At 38.6% G+C, this 25,237-nt stretch overlaps 1 protein-coding gene across 1 annotated transcript in view; it reads right to left on the reverse strand.

The window, feature by feature from the left end:
• PDS5B (PDS5 cohesin associated factor B) overlaps nt 1-25,237 on the reverse strand; it is a 67,641-nt gene that overhangs the window by 12,607 nt on the left and 29,797 nt on the right. The window contains exons 7-23 of the mRNA XM_035115198.2: nt 23,917-23,997; nt 22,471-22,611; nt 20,727-20,842; nt 19,369-19,463; nt 18,077-18,222; nt 16,796-16,947; nt 15,733-15,846; nt 13,927-14,008; nt 9,936-9,984; nt 8,216-8,355; nt 8,014-8,129; nt 6,773-6,878; nt 6,176-6,336; nt 5,023-5,146; nt 4,482-4,640; nt 3,352-3,420; nt 1,350-1,486 (exon numbers count right to left, since the gene is read on the reverse strand). Coding sequence (XP_034971089.1) covers nt 1,350-1,486; nt 3,352-3,420; nt 4,482-4,640; nt 5,023-5,146; nt 6,176-6,336; nt 6,773-6,878; nt 8,014-8,129; nt 8,216-8,355; nt 9,936-9,984; nt 13,927-14,008; nt 15,733-15,846; nt 16,796-16,947; nt 18,077-18,222; nt 19,369-19,463; nt 20,727-20,842; nt 22,471-22,611; nt 23,917-23,997 — 1,988 coding nt within the window. The remainder of the gene's footprint in view (nt 1-1,349; nt 1,487-3,351; nt 3,421-4,481; nt 4,641-5,022; nt 5,147-6,175; nt 6,337-6,772; nt 6,879-8,013; nt 8,130-8,215; nt 8,356-9,935; nt 9,985-13,926; nt 14,009-15,732; nt 15,847-16,795; nt 16,948-18,076; nt 18,223-19,368; nt 19,464-20,726; nt 20,843-22,470; nt 22,612-23,916; nt 23,998-25,237) is intronic.

The following is a 25,237-nucleotide window of genomic DNA, read 5'->3' on the forward strand; positions in this document are numbered from 1 at the left end:
CACGATGGCCAGGGACGTAACCCCCACATAAGACGCAAGCTACCTGTATTAACAATTTTAAAATTATATATTAAAACAATTAATTGCATAAATAAATACAACTTTTTTTTAAAAAAAAATACAAATAAGCTAACCTAATTTAAGAGCTGAAACTAATCAAAATAATAGCAGCAGAAAAATAAAACAAAAGGTTTCCATTTGAATGTTCCAGATGATTCAACTGTTTCTAATAGCTTAGATCTGAGACTCAAACTTTAAAGATCCAAAGGCCTCTGCATGCAGCTGTTTCACTCCTCCCTTTCCCGTGAGCCACAATTAATCCAGGAAGTTTTCAGTTAATCATAGTTTTCCATTTTTGTTTGAACGAGAAACTATGGTTGCCAAGCTCTGGGACGTGCCAGGCTATTAAAACATGGTTTGACATTGGTTTAATCATGGCCCAGGTTGATCCAAAGCTCAGACAAAACATAAAATAATGATTGATTAGAGACTTGTTGGATTAACTTGTGATTTGCAGAGAATTGAGCGCAGAGGGGCTGTATGCATGGTAAAAAGACCTTCTGCATACCTTAGCTTAACAAGCTGAGATATAACTGGGCCAATTTCAAACTACAGTGGTGCCTTGCAAGACGAATTTAATTCGTTCTGTGAGTCAATTCGTTTTGTGAAAAAATTGTCTTGTGAATCCCATAGGAATGCATTGAATTCCCCCCCCCCTTAGGAATGCATTAATTGAATTTCAATGCATTCCTATGGGAAACCGCAATTCGCTAGACAAATTTTTCACAAAACAAATTCGTCTTGCGAGGCAACCTCAGATCGCAAAACCCATTCGTCTAGCGAAAAATTCTTCTAGCAGGGCATTCGTCTGTATAAAATTGTATAAAAATTGCTACCTAAACTTATTTGCTTTCCCCTTTCCTTCCATTTTTCTTTGGTGCACAATGTATTAGACTGCAAAACTCTGGGCAAAGACGGTCTTATCTTCTGATTTCTCCACAATGTTTAGCAAACTTTATGTGCTTTGAAAGTGATAAATGACAACAAAAAATTATTTAATAAGAAAGAAAGAAAGAAAGAAAAACTGGTACAGTATCTACTACAGCTTTGAGGACTTGGAATCCACAGCCACATGTGCAAGTAAACAGAGGGGCCAGTTGGCAGTTTAAGAACATCAATGACCTGTTTAACACTACCACCCTCCATGTTGACCACGTATGTGCAGCAGCACACAGCAGCATTCTGTTTTGCATGCATATCACTGGATCAGAGCTATAACATGCTTCCACTTTCTATGCCAGCTGATATAAATTACCCCAAAACAAGATTTCAATCCATTATTTATATACCTAATTTTCCCCTGTTCTGTCAGGTCTCCATCACTGTGCAATATTGTTGATAACAACCTCAGGGTAGAAGTTCCTGATTTACTGAGGTTGTTCTTCATTCCTATCAACCATCGAACCATCATCTTGATGGCCTGGATCTGAAACAAATATGACAAACAGCAGAGGCAAATTATAACAAATACAGTAGATCAATATAATGTCTCTGGTAATCTAATTACATAGCAGGACACTTTTCTAAAAATGCTGTTCATTTTTTTAAAAAGCTTTATAGGAAACAGCATAATCTGGTGAATGGAAAAACACACACACACTTATATATATATCCCACCAAAAGCAGCTTAGAAGCTAATTCACATCAAGTTGTGGCTCTTCTCCTTTTTGAGTAAGTTGTTCCTCCCTCCCACCTTGCTGTTCCACTGATTACTGGAGATAAAGGTAAAGGGGCCCCTGACCATCAGGTCCAGTCGTGTCCGACTCTGGGGTTGCGGCGCTCATCTCGCTCTATAGGCCGAGGGAGCCGGCGTTTGTCCGCAGACAGCTTCCAGGTCATGTGGCCAGCATGACAAAGCTGCTTCTGGCGAACCAGAGCAGCGCACGGAAACGCTGTTTACCTTCCCGCCGGAGCGGTCCCTATTTATCTACTTGCACTTTGATGTGCTTTCGAACTGCTAGGTAGGCAGGAGCTGGGACCGAGCAACAGGAGCTCACCCTGTTGCAGGGATTCGAACCGCCGACCTTCTGATCAGCAAGCCCTAGACTCTGTGATTTAAAGCAATCTCCAAGTTCTAATCAGATCCAGCCAACATGGTCAATGGTTGGTGATCAGTGCAGAATTTGCCTTTGTGCCTTTGCTAAATTTGCAGGCCTTCCTGACCAAGTTGCCCTACTTCAAAGCACACACCATATTTAAAAGGTCAACCAAGAACGGCTGTGTGACAAGTTATCTGTTCTTTACCACCCTGGTGAGTGTCTTGCTGTTGTTCTTCCAGCCGTAAGGAGAAAAAACCCTACCCTGCCAGAGAGGTAGAAGTCATTAAACAAAACATGTATTTAGTGACTACGTGGTAGGCCTCGAAGAGAAGTGAAATGGTACATAGAGAACGACTGACAGGACTAAGGAGGAATCACAAAGCCTGATAAAGTAGGAAAGGTGGGGTACAAAATGTAAAGGCAAGCAAAATGTAATGCTATATTTAATTAGGAACTGAACTTCAAGTTACTGGCGTTTCATGGATTCTTCATAGACCATAACAATTCCATGATACAAAAACCACTCTAACTCCATATTTAGGCTCTTCAGAAACAAATGAACACCAAATAGGGAAAGAGTGGGTCTCCCACACTTAGTAGTCAATTATTTCACTATTTCCCAAAGATCTGTCATTGAGCAGATAATGTGTATATACAGCACTAGGTCATGCCACTGTTAAAGCAGCAAATTTCTAAGACAGGCTAGGAATGCATAGCTATTCACATACAGATAAATCTTCAAAAGCTGACATTTAGGTGGGTTTGTATTATCAATTGCTCTCACATAGTAATCTTTTTTTCTAAATAGAGGACAACTAGCATCCTTTGTATAAGGTGAAGCCAAAGATTAAGACCATCACTACTGAGAAAGTAGTTACAAGTAAGTAGTTATACTTGTATCTGATTAGAAGCTTTAAAGCCTTGGCTGTCTAACTGCAAAATGTATGGTGTCAACAATTTAAGAAATAACGACCTCCTTTTGTGTGTGAGATTGTTATTTTAACAAATAATACTGAATGGAAGCCACATACGCATAATATGCCCCAGGTTATTTACTGATAGTTCATAAACAAATTAAAAGATGTGTCTACCACGAAAGATATATTAAAGAGTCTCACAAACAACTACTTTAAGAAGGGTGGAAGATCAGACAGAGAAAGGAACAAATTAGTTGAAAGCAAAAGTAGCACTGTAGGGGAAAAAAAAGTGATAGGAAGATAATTATGTAAATGCAAGTATTTAAGTGACTCACCTTTGCAAGTGTCTCAGGAGAAACCTCTTCATCTGGAACCCAGAGCTTAGTTGTCTTTTTACCTGGCGTCTGAATAAAATTATATAATTTGTTTCATAGACAATATTCAGAGAAGATCACTGTTACTTCTCTACTTCATCTTAATATACAGCTTCTGTATAGATATATATTATATTATTCTTGTGAACCAAATCAGGAATACAGGACTGTTACTTCTCTATTTCATCTTAATATACAGCTTCTGTATAGATCAGGCATCCCCAAACTTCGGCCCTCCAGATGTTTTGGACTACAATTCCCATCATCCCTGACCACTGGTCCTCTTAGCTAGGGATCATGGGAGTTGTAGGCCAAAACATCTGGAGGGCCGCAGTTTGGGGATGCCTGGTATAGATATATATTATTCTTGTGAACCAAACCAGGAATACAGGACTGGGTGCCTATACATACCCCAATTTAACCATGTAAGCTAAATGGATTTTTCTTTTACCAACAAAAATCACATACTCAGAAGGCATGAATTAGTGGTAGCAACGCTAAACCATGGCTTGTTTTAGCCATGGTATGTTAAGTAAGTTAGGATCCTGCACACCTAATGCTGGCTTGTTTTCTCTTGTAGAAAAAATGCTGCATATATGTTCATGTTTGCAAGGAAAAACATGTTCTGTGACCTCCGAGAGCTAAACAAAATTTGACTTAGCGTTCTGTCAAATGCAGTGTTTGCGACACTTTATAAAAGTTGAAATCCAGGATTATAATTCAGAGATATGCATGCTTTGAATTTATGAAGACTGTAATACTCGAGAATCGATGTGCCTGTTTGTGAGAACCTGGTTGTGTGTATTTTAATAAAATGGGGGAAGGGAGGGATGAAAAAGAGATACAGGGGAATTTTTTTCAAGGATTTACTTGTGCATATCTTCTTTGAATTAATATTAGGTTAAAGTAATTTGGTTACTAACCCAGGGAGGCTTATGTGACAAAGTCTGAAAAAAATGTATTTATGCTTTTCGCTCTTGTATGAAGAAAAGGTTTGTGCAGACATTATTTTAAATAGTACTTTATTTTTCCCGTTTCTGAATTTCTTGCTGTAAAAAAAAAAAGTTATGAGTAAAAAAAAAAGTTCTTACCCTGTCATTCATTAACAAGTCTTTCACAAGAAAGGTGGCCACCAAAGACTTTAATGGGGCAGCAAACTGATCAGGTGCCAACAAGGCTATGTGGCCAATGGAAACCAGAGGTGTAATCATGTGTTCAAGGTTGGTTGGATCTAGACTCTTATGCAGTGGCTAAAAAATAAATACAGCCATTGAGTATTAATAAATATTAATGAAAGTAAACTTAGTTGACATGCCCTTAATTAGCAGTCTGTTGAACTTTTGTTCAGAACATAGAAACATAGGAAACTGCCTTATATGGAGTCAGATCTTTGGTCCATCTAGTTCAGTCCATCCGAATCCAGAACATTCTCCATGCAAGGAAGATGTCCTACCAGGGAGCTATAGCTCTTCCCCCAAACAAACAGAACAAGGAATGGAACCAAATGTTCTTCAAGAAGCACATTTTAACTCACTCATAACTGTAATATTTTCGGGTATCAAGCATTTAGTTATGGCAGTTTCCCAGAAAAATACAAACGCACTATAAAAGTCCCCCCCAACCCCCAATTACCTCAAATATCTGTGCAAATTGTGTTTCTTTACTGGAAAATATTGCATGGATGCAGTGAATAGCATACTTGGCCTGGCGAGGCGGTCCTTTCTTAGCTTTATGATGCAAAACTGGAAGCAAAGCACTAAAAGTAAAAAGTTTTTTAATTAATGTATATCTGTCACATTTATTTTGTTTGCTTTAAATAGATATAAATGTAGCAGTCGAAATGTTTCATTTTTTAATTTTTAATTTTGCAAAGTGGAGGGGGAGAAGAACGAAAGCTATATTCAAGTACTTAATTTTCCTCCACAGTTGTCTGAAAAAAACCAGGTCTTCCCTGAATGCAGAAAGCAGCCCACCAAGCCAAATCCATAGGGTTTGAAAGTCTGTGGTTATCATTTTGAAGATCCGTGGATGTATTTCCAGTCTCTCAGGATAACTGGTGCACCAAAATATCTGTTTTGTTTGCATTAAAATCTAGGACTTTTCTTTCTAAAATGTGTGTTTTTGTTTTTTGTTTTTTTTACTTTAAGCAATATGAGGAGCATTTCTCTCAGCACTATGCTATGGAAAACCGAACAATGCAGGCCTCAAGTTGACTGTGAAAAATAAAAGTCATCCAATTTCAACAGAAATACATCATCTCCAGCTGTGTCCTGGCAACTATCATGAGTAGAGCTTGCTTTGTTTTAACATAATGGCCTGGTTCTCAGATAAAATTAAACCACAGTTAACATAAACTATGTTTTAACATGAATGAGAAGCCCTGCTCAAAAAGTCCACCCTTGGCTTTTTTCCTGCTCCACTCCTGTCACGTCAGACAGGAAACAAGCCCGTCTGATTTGTCGTTTATATGCGAACCCAGGCTCGTACTTTGTTTCTCTTCAAACAAACTACAATTACAAGCCAAGGTTTGCTCCTTGCTTACTGCTTATGAATTTTTTTGGAGAGAAATAAACCACGGCCACAGATTCATATATAGACAGACTTTGGCTTGTTTCTGTTCCAGGGTGGTGACAGCACCTTGTTATTTAGTGGAAGCAACAGGTGCAACCCAACGTCGTCAAAATTAAGTGTTTCATTACTGACTTCCCTAAGAGCTAAATTCTGCCCAAGAATAATAAAACTGTAATTTAATATGGACGGCCTAAAGGTACTGTATTCAACTCACGATCTGATGTGTGGGAAATCCTCTTCAATTTTGCCTCCCGTGTTCTTGAAAATTTGCAGTGCAGCTTCAGCCACCTTTTCATCATCCATTTTCAGACAAGCCAGGAGGGATTCAAAAGTTTCAGCTGAATGGAATGAGATAGGGTGTGTAAACGAAAGCACCTGCAAAGTAAGCAATATGGTTCTTTTAAAGTTTATTCTCACAACACCCCATACAAACCGAACCATTATATTACTATATTTACTCAACTCGATTCTTAAGTAATCTTTTATATACCAGGAAAAATCAACGGCAAAAAATACATCCACTAAATGCCAAGTTGTAGCCGGTGGCAGTGCTCCAAATAAAATAACAGCAGCTCTCAACTATAAAATTAAAATGCACAGGGAACATATGGCAAGACAGACTAACACAGCACTCATTCTCTCCATTTATCATCAATAATATGATCTGGCTATGCAGCAGCTGCACCCTAAATAAGACCACTCCCCCAGCCTACATAATACTCACAAGTTTGTCTCTTGCTTTAGACTATCCCAACCACATCTTCCATTTTTCCAATAATGCTGCTCACTAACTACAAGAGGAGCTCTTTACCTTGAGCAATTCAAGACCTGCTCTGATTGCCTGATCAGTCGGTACTCCTTCATCCTCGTCATCTGCTGTTCCATCTATAGATTTGTTCACTTGTTTAATTAGGGCACTAACAAAGGACAAGATCAAAGTTAATCACCAGTAGATAATTTTATACCTGCTGAGCTATCCTTTTTGTTTCCTTGTTAAAGTTGCATGACATATTAAGATAGACATTTTCCTTCCTTAGCAAGTAAATAACTATACATTGTTAAAAAGCTTTGATTAAATCTCAACTGACAGTACTGATTGTGATGTACTACTATGAATAACCCATAGTCGCCTTTGTAAAAGTAAACGACGGTCCAGGGTCCTTTACCTTACCATGAATAATACTTTCTATTACCTTTATGTTTTTTGCAGCTAAGCAAACATCCTAAATGGAAAGCCAGAACACTGAATTAATGGTAATTTAAAGTGATTTTTTAAATTATTTCAGGTGATGTCCATTATGTTGATCATAAACATTGTTATAAATGCACAAAGGTCAGGACTTCAGCTATTGCTGTTTTTACCGGTTACAACTAGTGATGAACGCAACCAACACCTTACCCCTTTTGGAAGCGACAAATTTGGGAGAACCATTTTGTTGATTTCATGGGTAGAACAGCTGTACCTATTCATTGTTTTTTATAAGGGAACATGTTTACTTTTTAAAAAAAATCTTACCTGTAGTGTTGTGAGAATTCACTGACACCTAAAGAGGACTTTTCTGGGTAGTTGTGATTCCCCACCCGCCCTGTATACCTTTGGAATAATGCTGCACACAAAGCACGTAGCATAATTTCAGCAGCCTTCGGGGTGAGAAAACTATGGCTACCCAGAAGAGCTCCTCTCTTGCTGCTACTGCTAATAGCAATGACTGCAAAACTCTTTCTTACCTAGTGCAAAAAATTAAAATTCTAAAAGAAATGAATCTATTCCCACCATAAGCAACTCCCTGCCCCAACACATTGCTAATATGTTTGGCCTCCACCCCTGAAATGCCTCCCTATTCAGAGGACTTACTTCATTTTTCCTTATGAAAAGTGGTAAAAATTTAATTTCTGCAATTTTTTTGTCTCAGCTTTATAGTTATTACTATTTATAATATAATCATCAACAGAGGAAGAAAGTAATTTTTCTCATCAAGAATAAAGCCGTCTGTGCAATATCTCCTGCCACTTTTATTGAATTTTACCACTAAATTAAGTGAAAAGAGGTACCTGATAGATTCTGTATCAATGTGCACAGGGGCTATCCTCTCCAGCAAGAACTTTATCATTTCCAGAAATGGGTTTGTAGGTTGCTTGGGATTTCCTAGCTTCTTTGTAATGTCTCGCTGCAATATTCAATGTTAACCAACAATTAATTGACAGACAAGACAATTCAATAACCAAAAGGTTATGCTTTAATATCTGTTCTTACCACACATCCTTCAGCTTGTTTGCATGAACATGTTGGGCTAACAAGTGTTTCCAACTGGTGCTTAATTTTGTCGTCATCTTCAAGAACTTGCGTGAATTTCTTCATGAAATCTTGCGCTTTGCCAGGATCTGGCAAGTTTCCTTTAAAGAAGTGAAATATGTTTAGATTCAATGGGACTTTTATATTATTATTATTATTATTATTATTATTATTATTATTATTATTATTATATTTATTTATTCCCCGCCCATCTGGCTGGGTTTCCCCAGTCACTCTGGGTGGCTTCCAACAGAAGAATAAAATAATCGATTAAGGATTAAAAGCCTCTCTAAACAGGGCTGTCTTCAGATGTCTTCTAAAAATCTGGTAGCTGTTTTCCTCTTTGACATCTGATGGGAGGGCATTCCACAGGGCGGGCACCACTACCGAGAAGGCCCTCTGCCTGGTTCCCTGCAACTTGGCTTCTCGCAATGAGGGAACCACCAGAAGGCCCTCGGCACTGGACCTCAGTGTCCGAGCAGAACAATGGGGGTGGAGACGCTCCTTCAGGTATACTGGACCGAGGCCATTTAGGGCTTTAAAGGTCAGCACCAAAACTTTGAATTGTGCTCGGAAACGTTCTGGGAGCCAATGTAGATCTTTCAAGACCGGTGTTATGTGGTCTTGGCGGCCGCTCCCAGTCACCAGTCTAGCTGCCGCATTCTGGATTAGTTGTAGTTTCCGGGTCACCTTCAAAGGTACCGGTAGCCCCACGTAGAGCGCATTGCAGTAGTCCAAGTGGGGGATAACTAGAGCATGCACTACTCTGGCGAGACAGTCTGCAGGCAGGTATGGTCTCAGCCTGCATACCAGATGGAGCTGATAGACAGCTACCCTGGACACAGAATTGACCTGCGCCTCCATGGACAGCTGTGAGTCCAGAATGACTCCCAGGCTGCGCACCTGGTCCTTCAGGGGCACAATTACCCCATTCAGGACCAGGGAGTCCTCCACACCTGCGCCTCCTGTCCCCCACAAACAGTACTTCTGTCTTGTCAGGATTCAACCTCAATTAATATTAAGATCACTTAATAGAAAAAAATTAAGAAGCCTAATACTTACAAACAAACAAAAAACCCACTCCAAAACCAGTTGCTACTACTGTGGCTGGCAAGCTTCAGCTTGTGACTGGCAAGCTTCAGCGATGGGCCACTTGGAAGCATCTTAAGTCTGTGGTGCACATATCCAGGTACAAATGTCTGACAGAACATATTACAGTGGTACCTCCGGTTACGAACTTAATCTGTTCCGGAGGTCTGTTTGTAATCGGAAACCGTTCTTAACCTGAGGTGCGCATTCGCTAATGGGGCCTCCCACTGCACGCACGCCTCTGGTGTGCGATTTTCACTCGCATCCCAGGGCAAAGTTAGCTACTGGGAGCAGCTACTTCCAGGTTACATAACCCGCAGTGTTCGCAAGGAGGATGGTTCGCAACCAGAGGTATTACTGTAGTTAGATACCACCCAGTGAAAAAATATTCCCCCACTACTCCTCAGTTCTAACTTTCAAACCACTAACTGTACTGATGATATATGTGCTTATGCTAACAATATTCTTCACACAACTTGTTCTGGGGCATTTCGGACCTCACTGTCTTAATACTCCCTCCAAATTAGAAAGTACTTGAATCAACAGTTGAACAAAACAATTAGCAAGGAGACACTGTTAATTTAAAACTTACTTGTTATTACCATCACTTTTGAAAATATAGCTTTACTACTGGCATCTGTCTGGAAATTAAATGAGAAAGCACTTTTGAATGTCAAGAATTTGCACTGTGAACTCACACAGCATCAGGCATACTGCTGTACCATCCTTTCAGAAATAGATAACATTATTTCTATACATCATATTTATATAGAAGTTGAATACAATATAAAGCTGGATTTTAACACAGAGCATAAGGTAATTGTTCAGAGTCCACCGTTACTCTTAAAACCATGATGGGTATATAGAGATATATATGCTACATTCCTATGCTTATTTACTCACAATTGGTTTACATTTTGACAAGCAGGTTTGTGCTGTTAGTCTATTTTTAGCAGAGCATATTTCTTTTTATAACAACATGTGAAACCATCTGTAGTGTTTCTTTAAACCATATTCAGGTTGCTGCCTTTAAAAGTATATAGGTTGCTGCCTTTAAAAGTATATGTATCACTGTATCATAATATAAATAGTAGCAACAGTTACAGTGTTGCCAATTTGGAAAATTACACGAAAAGGTTAATGCAAAGAAAAATACTAAGAACCAGCCCTCTTTGAATAACTGAATTCCATTTAGTGTTCTCCAACCTGGTACTCTGTGGACTACAATTCCCATCATCTGTTCATGCTGGCTTGGGCTGGTGGGAATTATAGTTCAAAATATAGAGAGGGCACCAGGTTGGAGAAGGCAGCAATATGAACTTTCCATTTTATTTAATTTTATATTAAAAATATGTTTTACATCAACAATGATACTCGTGACTGTGTTATTGCATTTCATTAATTCAGTCTGCAATAAACTGTTGCTGTTTTTCTAATAAAATACCATCATAATACAAGAATGTTCTCATTTTTACATTGTCAACACATGAACTCCCTACTAATTTTATAAACAACTGCCTATAAACAGGGAACTATGAACACCTGTCAGAAAGGGGCAATCTAGTTATAATGGGAAAAGGAGGACTCCTTTATTTTAAATTGTATAAAATATAAATATAATTTTAGCTTATTTGATTGACACCAGATAGATGTCAGGAATGATTTCATTCGCCATATCCCTATCTCACATCATGCAAAATTTCTCAAAACGTTCATTTTTTTCTAAGCCATCAAGAAATTCTACAACTCAGTGTTGACTTTTGAGTCAACTGGGAAAGAATGGAGAGGCAAATGTTTCTAATGGCAACCGCTAAAAGTTCTGAAGCACAGTCCAGCCTACAGAACAACTCAAACAATTCAGACCCATCATTAAGCGGGAATGAAATCCAATACTGGTGCTGAGGTCTGTCAGGTTCTTGCCGTAAAGTTTTCCAGAGGATTAAGCACAAACGAAGCAATTTATTTCAATCAAGCTTTTCTACTCCTTATCAGAAAAGCCAGGCAGCATAAGTCACTGATTACCTGTCAGAATTCTGCGTAATCTGCTTTAAAGACCCTTTCACAGATCACAGATTTAGATATACAACCCCATGGAAAACACGATCCTTCCAAGTTGCCATTCCTACCACAATTTTGCTGCTTAATAGACTGAAGAACACCATTTCTAAAAAAAGCTTCATTAGTTTCTCTAGTATGGGGAGCTATAGAGGGACAACAGAAATTTGAAGTTATTCCGCAATTTACTTTCTTAATCTTAAGGAAGAATGTTTCAGGATGAGGAAAATAATACCGTAATAATGGCTCCATAGCAACACATACAATTATGAGGCAAGGGATGTATTCCAACACGTCCATCAAATTTTAACGTGCAAATGTCTTGTCCATATCCATGCATCACTCCTGCTCCATTTTGCTATCACTTTTGCTATTTTGAACACAACAGCTCCACTTGGGAAGAAGAAAAGCTGACAGCAAGTCTAAGGCAATGGTTCTTCTTCAATCCAGGCTACCACCTCACACAAGGATGAACTATACTAACCAACGGTTATGTTCATCCTAGACTAAGAGCAGTTTAATTTCCAACTGAGCCTTGAAGGAAAGTAAAGACTTAACTGCCAAAACAGTTTTTAATTCACTGTTTAATTTTAATTCTCTTTTTAATTCACTACAAGCTCTCTAAGAGCCATTTAAATGTCTTTTCAAGCAAACAAAAATTCTCATGAAGAGCCACCAGCATCCTGTTTCCCAAGGGAACAAGCCCAACACTTCTGGTTGTCAACCATCTAAGACAAAGCCATCACCAAAATCTTGCAGCAGCAGCAGCAGCAACCCCCATTAATTATATGCTGTGTAAAAAATACAACCCCTCGTTTTAATCTTGAGAGGAGTGAAGAAATCTCTCTATTTATTTTTCATAAGTTTCTATCACGTCCTCCTTACTTGTCTTTCATCTAAAAATCCCTAAGAAGCCATTTTTTAAAAAAATCCCTTTTCCTAACAACCACCTCTCCTCCTCCCATTATTCCCTAAGCCTCTTTGGATGTCTTGGGTTGTTAAGCTTCATCTCGAGGACTGTAAACTCTCGTTTGCCAAAGTAAGCATGTTTCAACCTTAGAGGTACAGAAACATTCTTTCCAAATCTTCCAGATTCATACACAGACAAGTAAATCCAGATGTACACTGAAAGTTTGTTGAGAAAAGGAAATCAGTACTTTAAGGACCAGCTCCGATCTTAAAGGTGGAGGGAGATTCAAAAGATCTTTTGCAAACCTCCCCTCCTCCCACTTCCCTTTTAAGATCATTGTTGTTGTTTAGTCGTTTAGTCGTGTCCGACTCTTCGTGACCCCATGGACCATAGCACGCCAGGCACTCCTGTCTTGCACTGCCTCCCGCAGTTTGGTCAAACTCATGTTCGTAGCTTCGAGAACACTGTCCAACCATCTTGTCCTCTGTCGTCCCCTTCTCCTAGTGCCCTCAATCTTTCCCAACATCAGGGTCTTTTCCAAGGATTCTTCTCTTCTCATGAGGTGGCCAAAGTATTGGAGCCTCAGCTTCACGATCTGTCCTTCCAGGGAGCACTCAGGGCTGATTTTCTTAAGAATGGATAGGTTTGATCTTCTTGCAGTCCATGGGACTCTCAAGAGTCTCCTCCAGCACCATAATTCAAAAGCATCAATTCTTCGGTGATCAGCCTTCTTTATGGTCCAGCTCTCACTTCCATACATCACTACTGGGAAAACCATAGCTTTAACTATACGGACCTTTGTCGGCAAGGTTTTAAGATCATAATGAAAGGGAATTGTTACAGGTTTGGCCCACTAGGCAGATCCTGATCATAATCTGTCCTGTAGAGAAAAATGATTACCTTCCCCTGAAATAAGTCATACTGAAAGTAGAATTAGTGAAATGCATGGACTGAAGTTAGTAAAATCTATTGATTTTTGATAGGTCTACTTCAAGGATGATTTAGTTTGACACCTTATGGTTGTCCTGCATTGTAAGAAAGATGTCTTTACCACAGAGCCAATATTAATAGGGATATTTAATTCCACATTCATTCACTCACTTCATTGTTATCCTGCCTTTCCTGCAAGGAACACATACATAGTTCTCATCCACTCAGCCCACTTTATCTTCACAACAACTTTGTGAGGTAGGGTAGACTGAGAGGCAAGGAGTTGGCCCAAGGTCATCCAGTGAACTTCATTGCTGAGCAGTGTTCCAAGCATGGGTTTCCCTGGTCCTAGTTTAATAGTCAACTGACAGTCCTTTTATTTTTATTATTGTTATGAAATAATAAAATTTAGTAAACACAATTAAATAAATGTTTTTAATGCTTTTGTTTTCTAAAATGCCCTAATCTCTCACATATTATTTATTAACATGTTAAAAGGACAATAGCTAAATGGGGTAATTACTGCCTTAAGAGCCTTCATAATTTCTACTTTCCTTTTGCTTTTTTGACGCTTCTTAAGAGGGATAGCAGTTTCAGAACCACAGCTGAAAATTGAGCTTTCTACAAGAATTAGCATGAACTACGTATTTTGTAGTATGCAAAAAAGTTAAAAATGAAATAAACTTACTTTGGGTTGCTTGATTAAGTCAACCATATCCTTTACTTGGTGCCGCAGCAGATTTTGACATTTCCACATTTCATTCAATGCCCTGATGGTTAAAATATAAAGAAACAAATAACTGATATAGTACTCATTACTGCAACTTCCTAAACTGTTAGCACTATGAATAGAGAGAAACTTCCCATTAACAATTCACCTGGCTATAAGCCTTTAAGGCAGGCGCAGGCAATCCCAGCCCTCCAGATGTTTTGGGACTACAACTCCCATCATCCCTAGCCAACAGGACCAGTGGTCAGGGATAATGGGAATTGTAGTCTCAAAACATCTGGAGAGCCGAGTTTCCCTATGCCTGCTTTAAGGCCAACTCTTCTGCTGAAGAACTAACATTATTTTGTTCTTGCCCTTAATGCAGGCATCCCCAAACTTCGGTCCTCCAGATGTTTTGGACTACAATTCCCATCTTCCCTGACCACTGGTCCTGTTAGCTAGGGATCATGTAAGTTGTAGGTGAAAACACCTTGAGGGCTGCAGTTTGGGGATGCCTGCCTTAATGCCTTTAGCAAAATATTTATTATTCACATTCATTTATTTGGGGCTTTTTTGCATCCCTATTGTCTGCATGCATTTCCTTCGGCAATGTCTGTGTTCCCTTTTTTCCCTCTCATTTGGATTAGACTTCCATTTTTTATCTATAATAGCTTCCTTAACTCTGTTTATTACCCATGATTGTATCCTCTCATAGCTTTATGTATACATTCCTGTTGAGCTTCTATTATTGCACTTTTGAATACCATCCAAGCATTCTGGAAAGATTGGTCCCTATTGACTTCCTCTTTCAACTTCCTTTTTATCAATCCATTCACTTCAATTATTTAAATACTTTGGGTGATATTCAGCTAAGTTGTACTCAGAGCAGACCATTACAATTTAGTCATATTCATTCATTTATATGAGTGTACTCTGGGAAAAAGTTAGTTGAGTACCACCCACTAAAAGCAAGATACCAGCTGGGGAGGCAGTTTGAAGTTGTGATTCTCTTCCTTCCTATTTTACCCTAACAACAACCCTGTGAGGTAGGTTAGGCTGTGAGAGGCAGTGACAAGCCGAGTGAGTTTCTTGCTGAGCAGGGATTTGAACCCTTGTCTCCCAGGTCCTAATCTAACACTTTATCCACTACACCACACTGGTTCTCATATTAGAGATCATTAGGAAAGAAACTGCCAATATCATAATGCCATTATACAAATGTTTCTTAATTTATGCTATGTTTATACACAAATTCTGCAGCTAAAACTGTGCACATAGTGCTAGTTGGAATTACCCTATAATTTCTATCACCACTGTTTTCTAAGTGAATTGTACCCAGAGATGCTAATACCTATTAGACAATAATGACACCCATCATGAAATAGTGGGTATGTGGAGCAGACTAGAACCAAATTAATTTTAGCCTTGCCAATTTCTTTTCAATTAAATAAACCAGTTTCAACTCTGTTCCACCCATAACGTATTTGCAATATATTTTGAGAAAGTACTAAACAGCCTGAGAAAACTGTAATTCACAATCAAAGAAAACAGTCAAAAAGTATGAAGGAAGTAGTAAGGTCTCTTTCCCATGTTTTCTTCTTTCATGTTCAAGGTCGGATTTTGATAGAAATCTTAACCTACTGAATACTGCAAGAAGTCTGGTGAGCATAGTCTGTATCCAGATGTTATCCAAGCACAAATTCTGTCGCACTGAGATTATTAGCTACCAGTATATTAGCATTACGAACATCATTATTAGTTCCAAATCTGTCATGTAAAACGTACTTAACAGCATTTGAATCCAGGGTTGCGTAAAGGTAGTATAAACATTTCATTCTTTCGTTTGTTTCCAAATTGTGAGGGACCATATACTGAGCAAAGATGCGTTCCACCAGCAGTCTAAAGAGAGACAGTCAATAATAAGCCTCTATTATATGAAACAAGATTGAAGTTACTAAAGCAAATTTCTCAATACCCACTATGATTAAGTGCATATAAAAACTAAATTGATACCAAGCTGATCTAAGTAAGTCAAATTTAACAAATGAACTTAGTAATGAAATGTTACAAACAGAATGCTACCTATTTAAAATGTTTATAAGATCTATAGAAACACACAATGGTTTGGTTCAGGTGTAAATAGAAACTATTGTTTTTGCCAGGTGAACAAGCTTCTAGAAAATTTGAGGCTTACTCCCAGATAATTGTTTATAAGGTTGTAGTCCTAATCTCTCATGCTCTGCTCTCCCTTCTCCTTTTGGAAGTACCATGAGTTTATCAAAAGCTATCTTTTTTAAACCAGCCACAGTTCCGCATGATGCCTGGTAAACTGTGGTGAGAACAAATCAGGATAAAACCATGATTTCAGATCCTATCTTGCTCTCACTAATCACATTATGAAACATAAGACCTCAGCTTCAGAAAAAAAAGGGCAGACCAAGATTTGTTTAAAAATAGTGTCTTTCAATATCCTCCTCAGGAGAGCCTGCAAGAAGTCTCTAGGATTAAGCAAGTTAACATAGCTGGAAATCATTGTTTTCCATATAAGAACCCTATGGCTTAGTTTAGAATATAAGCTTCATTTGATCAAACAAACTGTGTAGGCCGAGTATGAATATCACACCTATTTCTATGAACGCAAAAGATAGTTATGGCCAGAGAATTCAGTACACTTAGCATTCCAAGTTCCAAAAGCAGTGCAGCCTTTGGAATTGCTGTTTGAATGCCCTCCTAGACTCAATGAGCTGCTTGTGTTCTTTTCCGACTTAATTGCTATTGGTCAGCAGGCATACTCACAGAAGGCAAAAGGATGAATAATTCCTAATCGTATATATTCAGGTTAACCTACCGATCATCAATACTGTTTTGATAATATATATGCAGCAGCTTGTCCTTTATCCAGGCAATTTGTTTTGAAGCTTCTTTTCCAGCTTCTGACTGCAAGGAATACTTCTTGTATATCTGTGCAAGTCCCATCATTGCTTCTTTTCGCACTCTCCACTAAAACAACAACATATCTCAAACATCAAAATATAAATGTGTTTCTAAATATACTGTCATACACTTTTCAAGATTTTGGATTGTTGCAATGTGCTTTATGTGTTGCTGCCCTTGAAAACAATCTGGAAACCATAATTGCTAGGTCCTTCTCTGTGGTGGTACCCTGACTTTGGAATGTCTTCCTCCAAAAAGTGCATCTGATGCCAACTCTATTGTCATTCTGGTGCCAGCTACGATCCATGTGTTTTCCCCCAGGCCTTTATGAGTGGTTAGGTGCTGCTTCAACGACTTTGTAATGATTATGCTGAATTATTCATTCCTGCTGTTAACTGTTTTATTGGCTTTATTGGATATTCACTTCTACTGTCGAGTGTTTTAATATTGTTGCTACCTGTCCTGGGTTTGATATGAAGGGTGCTATGCATTTTACACAACGCGGTCAGTATACTTATCAAAAGGGGGGAGTTTGCTACAATAAGGCAACAAATTAATGCAAAGAAAGAAACAGTATTCAACCAGATTTTTTCCCAGTGCTCTCTCTGTCTCTCTCTATTAAAGCCAACAGCCAAAAATAATAATAAACAGTTCGATATAGGTTGTTCCCTGTACCTTTGCTCCTCAGGCACTATGTTTAAGTAAGGAGCTACATTGCTTTTTTGCAAGATGTGCTACAGACCTAATTTGACATTTGAACAAGTTATAAATTCAACTAATCCACTAAACCTAAAAAATAAGTAAATAAATCATACATTGGGTTGTTTAAAAGTACTATGGCTAAGGCAGAACAAAATAATTACAAAGACTGCTTTACACATTACAAAATCCTGAAGGCACTTCTGTGTGGATCATATAATGGAATCAGTTGTACACAAAACTTTCACTGCATTCACAAGTTCATTTTTTTTACTATCATGTTTATACAATCTCATTATTTGTATAATTATTTGTATTATTTAGGAAATGCAAGAATATGTGCGGGTAAAGTAGATAATTACAGGATGCAAATCTGCAATTAGTCAATTCTTGCGAGAAATTTTAACAGGAAGGAATATATAACATGCTGATTTAGTTGCCTACTCTTGGACTAACAATGAATCCAAGTAATTGACCTACATATACAATGACTTACCCGTTTGTCAAGCGTTCGCTCTCTCACAAAGTTAAGAAGATGATCATTGACGAGCAAAATATCTTTCTTAGCAGCAGTAACTATTGATACAATAACATCATGCCTAATAGCTTCTTCAGGGTCATGAGACCTCACTTTAAGGTATTCTGTACAAAAAAAGACACCCTAATTATAATGCTGGCACACTAGCCCCAGAGAATGAAGGGCATAAGCTTGCATAATAGGAGACACTACAATTACAATTTAATATTTTCCTCTTAATAAACTCACTGTCTGTTATTATCTGATACGTTGTGAACAAAAGACTTTAATTCATGAAAACAGCTAATTCAATCACTACGGAGTTATATTTGCTTGTCCACTAACAGTTGAAAAAATAAGATGGTGGCTACAGGACTTATTAGAAGCGTTTAATTGTTTTTAAAGGCTTTTATTTTTAATGGTATTATTTTTGTTGGTAATTCCATTCCACCCTTGCTGCAGGAATGTGGGATTGTCACATGTCTGTTTACATTCCAGCACAGATTGCTGGAATCCCATGAGCGGAACATCCGCTCTGTATTGCTTTTGTTTTCTCTCTCTCTGAGAAGAACAACAAGGAGAAAAGCCATGTTTTTCTTTGTCCTGATTCATGTTCAATAAACGTAGCCTAGTATCCACGCCTCGAGCCAGCTCTGTTGTGTGCTTACTCTGCTGAGTAATGTGTGCTCGTGCATGCACAGCAACATGAGTCGCAGACGCACGTCAGAGGAGGGTGACTGATGGATCTCCACAGGGGCAAGGCTGAGAGGGGAGACGTTCCGACTGGGGCCTGTCCAGCTGGCTTTCCATCCCACGGTTCCAACAATTTTATCACAGCTGTGTTTGCTGCCCTGGGTTCATTTGGAGGCGTGGGATGTTAATTTAATAAATAAGTTCTACACGGGAAGGCTGCTTTTGACTAGTTATCTTCAACATTTTCAGACCCAGAACCTACTTTTGACCCAAACATGCACTTGGGGACCCATTTCTTAACCTTTTACTATATAATTGTATAGTGGTAGTTTCCCTGCTGTGACCAACTAGCGCTTTAGAAAAATATATCTGACTGTATTAGTCAGATTAGGCCACAGGTGAGTGTGAAGGCTTGCTTCCCTACCACAGGCAGGGGGGAAAAGATCAGGAGTAAATATCATCAAAAACCAGGCCCTTTGTAAATGCACTATAAACAACAGTGCTGTTATTTTGCTACTACTAAAAACAGAATAAATATTAAGAGTTCCTCTTCTTCTGCAGACTCAATTTACTGATACCTGTTAAATCTTTTGCTAGATCTGGATGGTTCATAAGGCAGTGGCTAGCGAATTTCACACATTCAAGACGGATAGGTACATGGATATCATTAAACCTGTTTAAGAAACAAAACAAAAAAACCACAGTATGTTATCCCTCATTTCAATTTTCACCAAAATGTCATAACTATTGCTTCAAAGAATCATAAGATAAACAGTCTGATAAACATGATGGATCAGATCCAGATATTTGCAAGCAGAAGAAATTCTACAGGTATTATGTAAACTGTTATAAGAAAGACTAGAATAATACTCTGCAAACATATCTCAAGGTGCTGTGCAAGAGCCTGCAAACAAAACACAGCTTTAGCAAGTCTGGATCCAACCCAATATTAATAAAGTTATAATGGCAATGAAGCTCCTCTGTTCAGCTTTCTAATGCCATCATACAATCTGACATCCAAAGCTATCGATACTCTTCTCTTGCTTATGACATTACTAAGGTAGTCACTGTTCAAGATAATGCACTATGATAAATTCAAAGTAATGTACACAAATATCTAACTGTATGGGTTTCTGCTATTTTAGTATGCTGGAAGTTCTCAGGAAAGAAATATAGCCAGTTGCCGTACACTGAATGAGACCTTGGTCCATCTAGCTTAGTACTGTCTACACTAACTAGCAGCAGCTTGCCAGGGTTTCAAGCAACAGTCTTTCCCAGCCCTACCTAGAGATGCCAAGATTGAACTTGGAACCTTCTGCCTACAATGCAGGTGGCTCTGCCACTGGGCTACAATTCTCTCCCCCACCCCCTTAACCTGCTACCCAACTTGTGTCTGATAAATCAGGCTTGGCCATTTACATCCACACAGATACTTCAAAAATGCAATACTATAGCCTATTTTTCATTTTAACCAAAGGACAAATCAGCTGGAGATATATTCTTTAAGCATGCATCTCTTTCATGCAAATGTTTATTAATATATGCATTTGTAACCTAATCAAAAGTCTAAAGCCTTGTTTTTGTTACTGTTCCTCGGAAAGCTCCACAACTGTTGAATATTAATCAAATCCAATATAAACATAGAATTGATCATTACAATGTTGTGGTGTTGACAAGAGTCAGATTAATCTACATTAACAGAAAAAAGTGAATGTCAGTAAACTAAGAAAGATGTTTCGTAATTGGAAGATTTGTAAGATGAAGATCTAGCTTTATTTATGTCAATTTCAGAGGACACAGAACAAAAGAATGCATATATATCTATAGCTCATATTAGACATAAAAGAAGAATGTCAAAAATGCTGTATAATAACAAAAATGTTACATTAAGTTTCAGTATTTAATCCCCAAGTTAAAGGAACTAAACAATTTATACCTCCCCAAATAGCACTGCCAAAGTGGTTTGTTTTGAGATGCCAACTCTGAATCCTTTGCCCCAAACATTTTTGCTAGTAATTTTACAACCTGCAGGCGTTCTTCATTGTCATTGCTCTGGAAAATAAAATAAATTTCAATCTATATATAATACATACACAGGGAAAGAGACAGAGACAAGACAGACACTGTAAAAACATGTTCTCAAACAAACCTATTTCTTTTTTTAAAAAGTAAGCATACTCATAAATCGATCTAAAATTTGAAAAAGATAGCAAATAATAGCTGTGGAAATGAACCAACAAGCAACAAAGTCAGTTTATAAAGGAAGTAATTAAACTTGTCCTGCCATATGACTGATAAACAATTTACGAATACCATTTGAGGACCAAGGTATCACTCACTTATTATACTTCTCATATGTGCTCAACTTAAACCCAGTCCCATGCAAGTTTACTCAGAAGCAGGTCCATTATGTTCAGTGGAGCTGGCTCCTTGTTAAGTATACCTAGCATGTGTAGAAGGCTACAGTTTTAAGTTCTACTTTTGCTTAGGTATAGTTAATAAAATTAGTTGTTCATACACTGCGCGCTAGTGCTTCTGCTTCACTCCTCCCTACCTCCAGCAGGGAAACAATCCACAGGGTGGTTGGTTTAGCCTTATGTTCAAACATGGCCCCTGGTTTATTTGTCCCAAGCAAACTACAACTGGGAAGTTTAGAATATGGTCTAGAGAAAAACAAACCCTGAGCGCTGGCTCAGGTATATCATAAGACAATAGCTCTGTGGTTTGTCTCCCTGCTGGAGGCAGGGAGAATCAAAGAGGAAGAGCTCCAAGTTACATGGCACAGTCTGCACTATTTTCCCATAGTTTATGGCTCAGCATTGCGTCTGAACGCTGTCATAGACACCAACAAAGAGATGGATGCTATTGCATGCTCTTTTCCAGCTCCTTTTCAGCCTGCAGGGCCAAGGCTAAGAGGTATGGCAAATGTAGCACAAAGTAGCAGCTGAAGTACATATACACCAGTAGTAGTGTAGAAGTACTTATACACCAGAATTCTGTTTCATTTCCTTTTTCCCCCCTCTTCATTCCAGCTGCTCATGTATATCTCAGTACACTCCAGTGCTCCTCCTCTGCTTTCATCCCACATATGCAGAGGGAAGCGAAGAAATTATTTACGACCATGTGCTCTTGTGTTCTTTGCAAGCAGATATATGGAGCGTTGAGGGGAATATTAATTCACCAGCCTGCCAACTGAAACAGCATCTGGACACAGTTACAGCTTTGCGTATAGGTAGTGGACCTGGAATGCTGCAGGGCAGAGGTGGAGAGCCTTTTTCAGCGTGGCCCCCTTCAAGTCATGTGGTGCAATGGGTCAGTGCAGCTGGCTGTTAATCAGAAGGTTGGTGGTTCTAGCGCACCCAGGGACAGCTGTGGGCAGGATTACTGCACTGCGGTGGACTAGATGATCCTTGTGGGTTCCTTCCAACTCTATAATTCTGTTTCCAGGGGTCACAGGCCAGTGAGGAACGTGGCTTGGAAGCCGGAGGAGAATCCCAACGGCTAGATAAAGAGAATTGCTACAAGGAAACCAAAAGGCGCTCACAAGGAAAAGGGGTTGACACACCAATGTTCACTGAGGTGCAATGAACACACTGTATGAAAAGTTGTGTGCTTGTTGCCCCACACCAGCAACAACCTCCCAGATGATCAAAATTTGATACAACTAATGTAACACTTACCTTTAGTTTAAATTCAAGCTGTGGCAAAACGGATAGTAAAAGATGACTATCAATATTGTATAGCTCCAGAATTAAGTCAAAAACATGCTCCGAGAGATCACTGATAGATGTTTTTCCTAACATAAGCACTTGATTAAAGAACTGTAAGACAAAGCAAGATGTATCAACAGCAGAAGCAGGTTCTCAGCCTCTCTCAACAATCTATTCCAAGCTGTTCTGGGAAAACACCACAAAGGGCTATTAAAATGCCCAGAGGACAAACATGTGACCCCAAAACTCCTGAGTAACGACCTTCTCACAGTTAAAGCATTTGGGAAGCCCATCTTAAGAACAAACTGCTATTTTTAACTTCAGCTTAGCTCTTCATATTTCTAAAAGTACATCATTTGAAAGCTAACAAGTACTTTAAGAAGGCCCACTAACCTAGCATTCTACCCAAACGCCTGCTATCTTAAATTTCTGGTAACTCAGCTACTTAACTGCAGGAAACAACAACAAACCCTACGAAGGGGACTCACTATAGTTTCAGCTGGATTTACCTGCTTAGGTTCATAATCTAAATTTCCGAGCGCCCTTTAACGCAATGAGCTTTCAAACACAAGAGAAATCGTATTTATTTATTATTAAATTTATATCCCGCCTTTCCTCCCAAAGGATTCATTTTTTGTTCAATTTGTTTTAAAATGTATGTGCAATGGAAACCACATTTATTCAGAATAAAGCAGGCATCCCCAAACTTCGGCCCTCCAGATGTTTTGGACTACAATTCCCATGTTCCCTGACCACTGGTCCTGTTAGCTAGGGATCATGGGAGTTGTAGGCCAAAATATCTGGAGGGCCGCAGTTTGGGGATGCCTGGAATAAAGGATAACAATTATTGGGTACAGCTGAAAATAAAACATTTCACAATCTACATTAATAATTCTCCGGCAGAATACTGCTGTGCCTAGAGCACTGCTATGACAGTCTTCTTCGTTTCTGGCGAAGAGAATGTATTTTTCTTGTACTGACACAACTCCACAAGCTATCAGGAAGTTTCAGAACTCAAATGAAAGCACTGGTCTTAACCTTTAAAGCCCTAAACAGCTTCGGAACCAAATTATTTGTTGGATTGCCATATCAATTCACCCATCGACCAGGAATGCCATCTAAGGCCTTTCTCCAGGTCCCTGTATCATCTGAATTGTGATATGTAGCAGCTAGAGAAAGGGAGCACTTTTCCTGTGGTGGCCCGTGTGAAATACCTTCCCTGAGAAGGCCTGCCTAGAGACCATGTTACTCTTATTTTGGTGTCATTCGGGAACCGTTCTGCTTTCCAAGGGTTTTAAGCAGTTTTAACTTAGGACAATTTTAACTGGCTCTCTGGATATGCACGTACTTAAGTCATCATCAAATTATACATTTTACTCAGTTTCATCTACACAGTCACTTTAAATCCTCACTTACATTAGTAATGTATGGTTCAATAGCTTGGGCCGTCCTCTTCAGTAAAGCCTTTGCCAAGTCATATGCTTGTTTGTTTAAGTTCTGAAAGGTATATTTCAGACAGGAAACGCTGTAAAAGTGTGCTTGAAATGTATGCTCAGATACTGGCCTTTTTTTTTCAAATCTTCACAAACAAGATGGACAAATAATACCAATTTTAAAAAAGGGTACTACAAGTACTGGGGGGGGAAAACCCCACTATGATTACAATATAGAGAAACAACTATAGAGTTGGTCAATGCCGTGTCAAATTTTCAAAGCTCAGAAAAAGGCTACTATGTAGGCTGCAATCCTATGTGTGCTTATCTGGGTTAAGTCCCATTGAACTCTGGGACTTCTGTGTATGCATGTAGGATTGTGCTGTCAGCCATAAATCCTGGTTTCTGCTATCTTTCATCTCTCAACTGAACAGTTTTCCTTGGTTTAGTTATTTTTTCAGACCAATAATCCACATTTAAACATTATAACTGACAAACTAAGTTATGCACTACTATTTATTGTTTTATTGCTTCCTAGCAAATCACCAGAACTGCTAGTACTCCGGGGATTATACAGTATAAATCACTAGTATCACTTATAAAGCCCAGACAAGTGATCCTATACTCATATTCTATGCTGTCCAGCTACCTGTTCTTCTGAAATGTGTTCAGTTCTCCAATTTATGTTTAATTATTTAACAGCACCAACATTACTTTCTGTCCCACTGAGAAATACTATTTTGCTCACTACCAACTCTTGCTTTGCTGTACTGTATTTTTAATATTCGGTTGGGAGCTGCCCAGAGTTGCTGGGGAAACCCAGCCAGATGGGCAGGGTATAAATATATGATGATGATGATGATGATGATGAAAAAGTTCAGGACATTTATAGCAAAGTCTAAAGCAACTTTACTCAGAAGTAAATTCAACTTTATTCAGCTGAACATGTGTATAAATGAAAGCTCATAAAACTGTAGCCTTAGCCTTTGAAATAATTGTTTTTGTATAGTATCCTTGCATGTCTACAGGAAGAGCCTAACAAAAATCTGTCTTGCCTCTAAGCATGTGTAATTCTGCAGTGTATGTGGGCTGCACGTCCAAAGGTTTGGGATTATGTTTCAAGGTTGTATAAAAGCTTTATTTAGTTGCAAATGAATATTTAGTTGTTATAGTAACCAGTTAACACACATCCCTGTTCATGAAACATGCAAAAATGAAAATCAGAAACTCAATTTAAATTGCTTTTTTTCCTTGATGGTATTAAATTATTTAACTCAATTAACCCTGTGAAAAATGGAGTCAGG

Source organism: Zootoca vivipara, chromosome 4, assembly GCF_963506605.1.
Source record: "Zootoca vivipara chromosome 4, rZooViv1.1, whole genome shotgun sequence".
Taxonomy (NCBI): domain Eukaryota; kingdom Metazoa; phylum Chordata; class Lepidosauria; order Squamata; family Lacertidae; genus Zootoca; species Zootoca vivipara.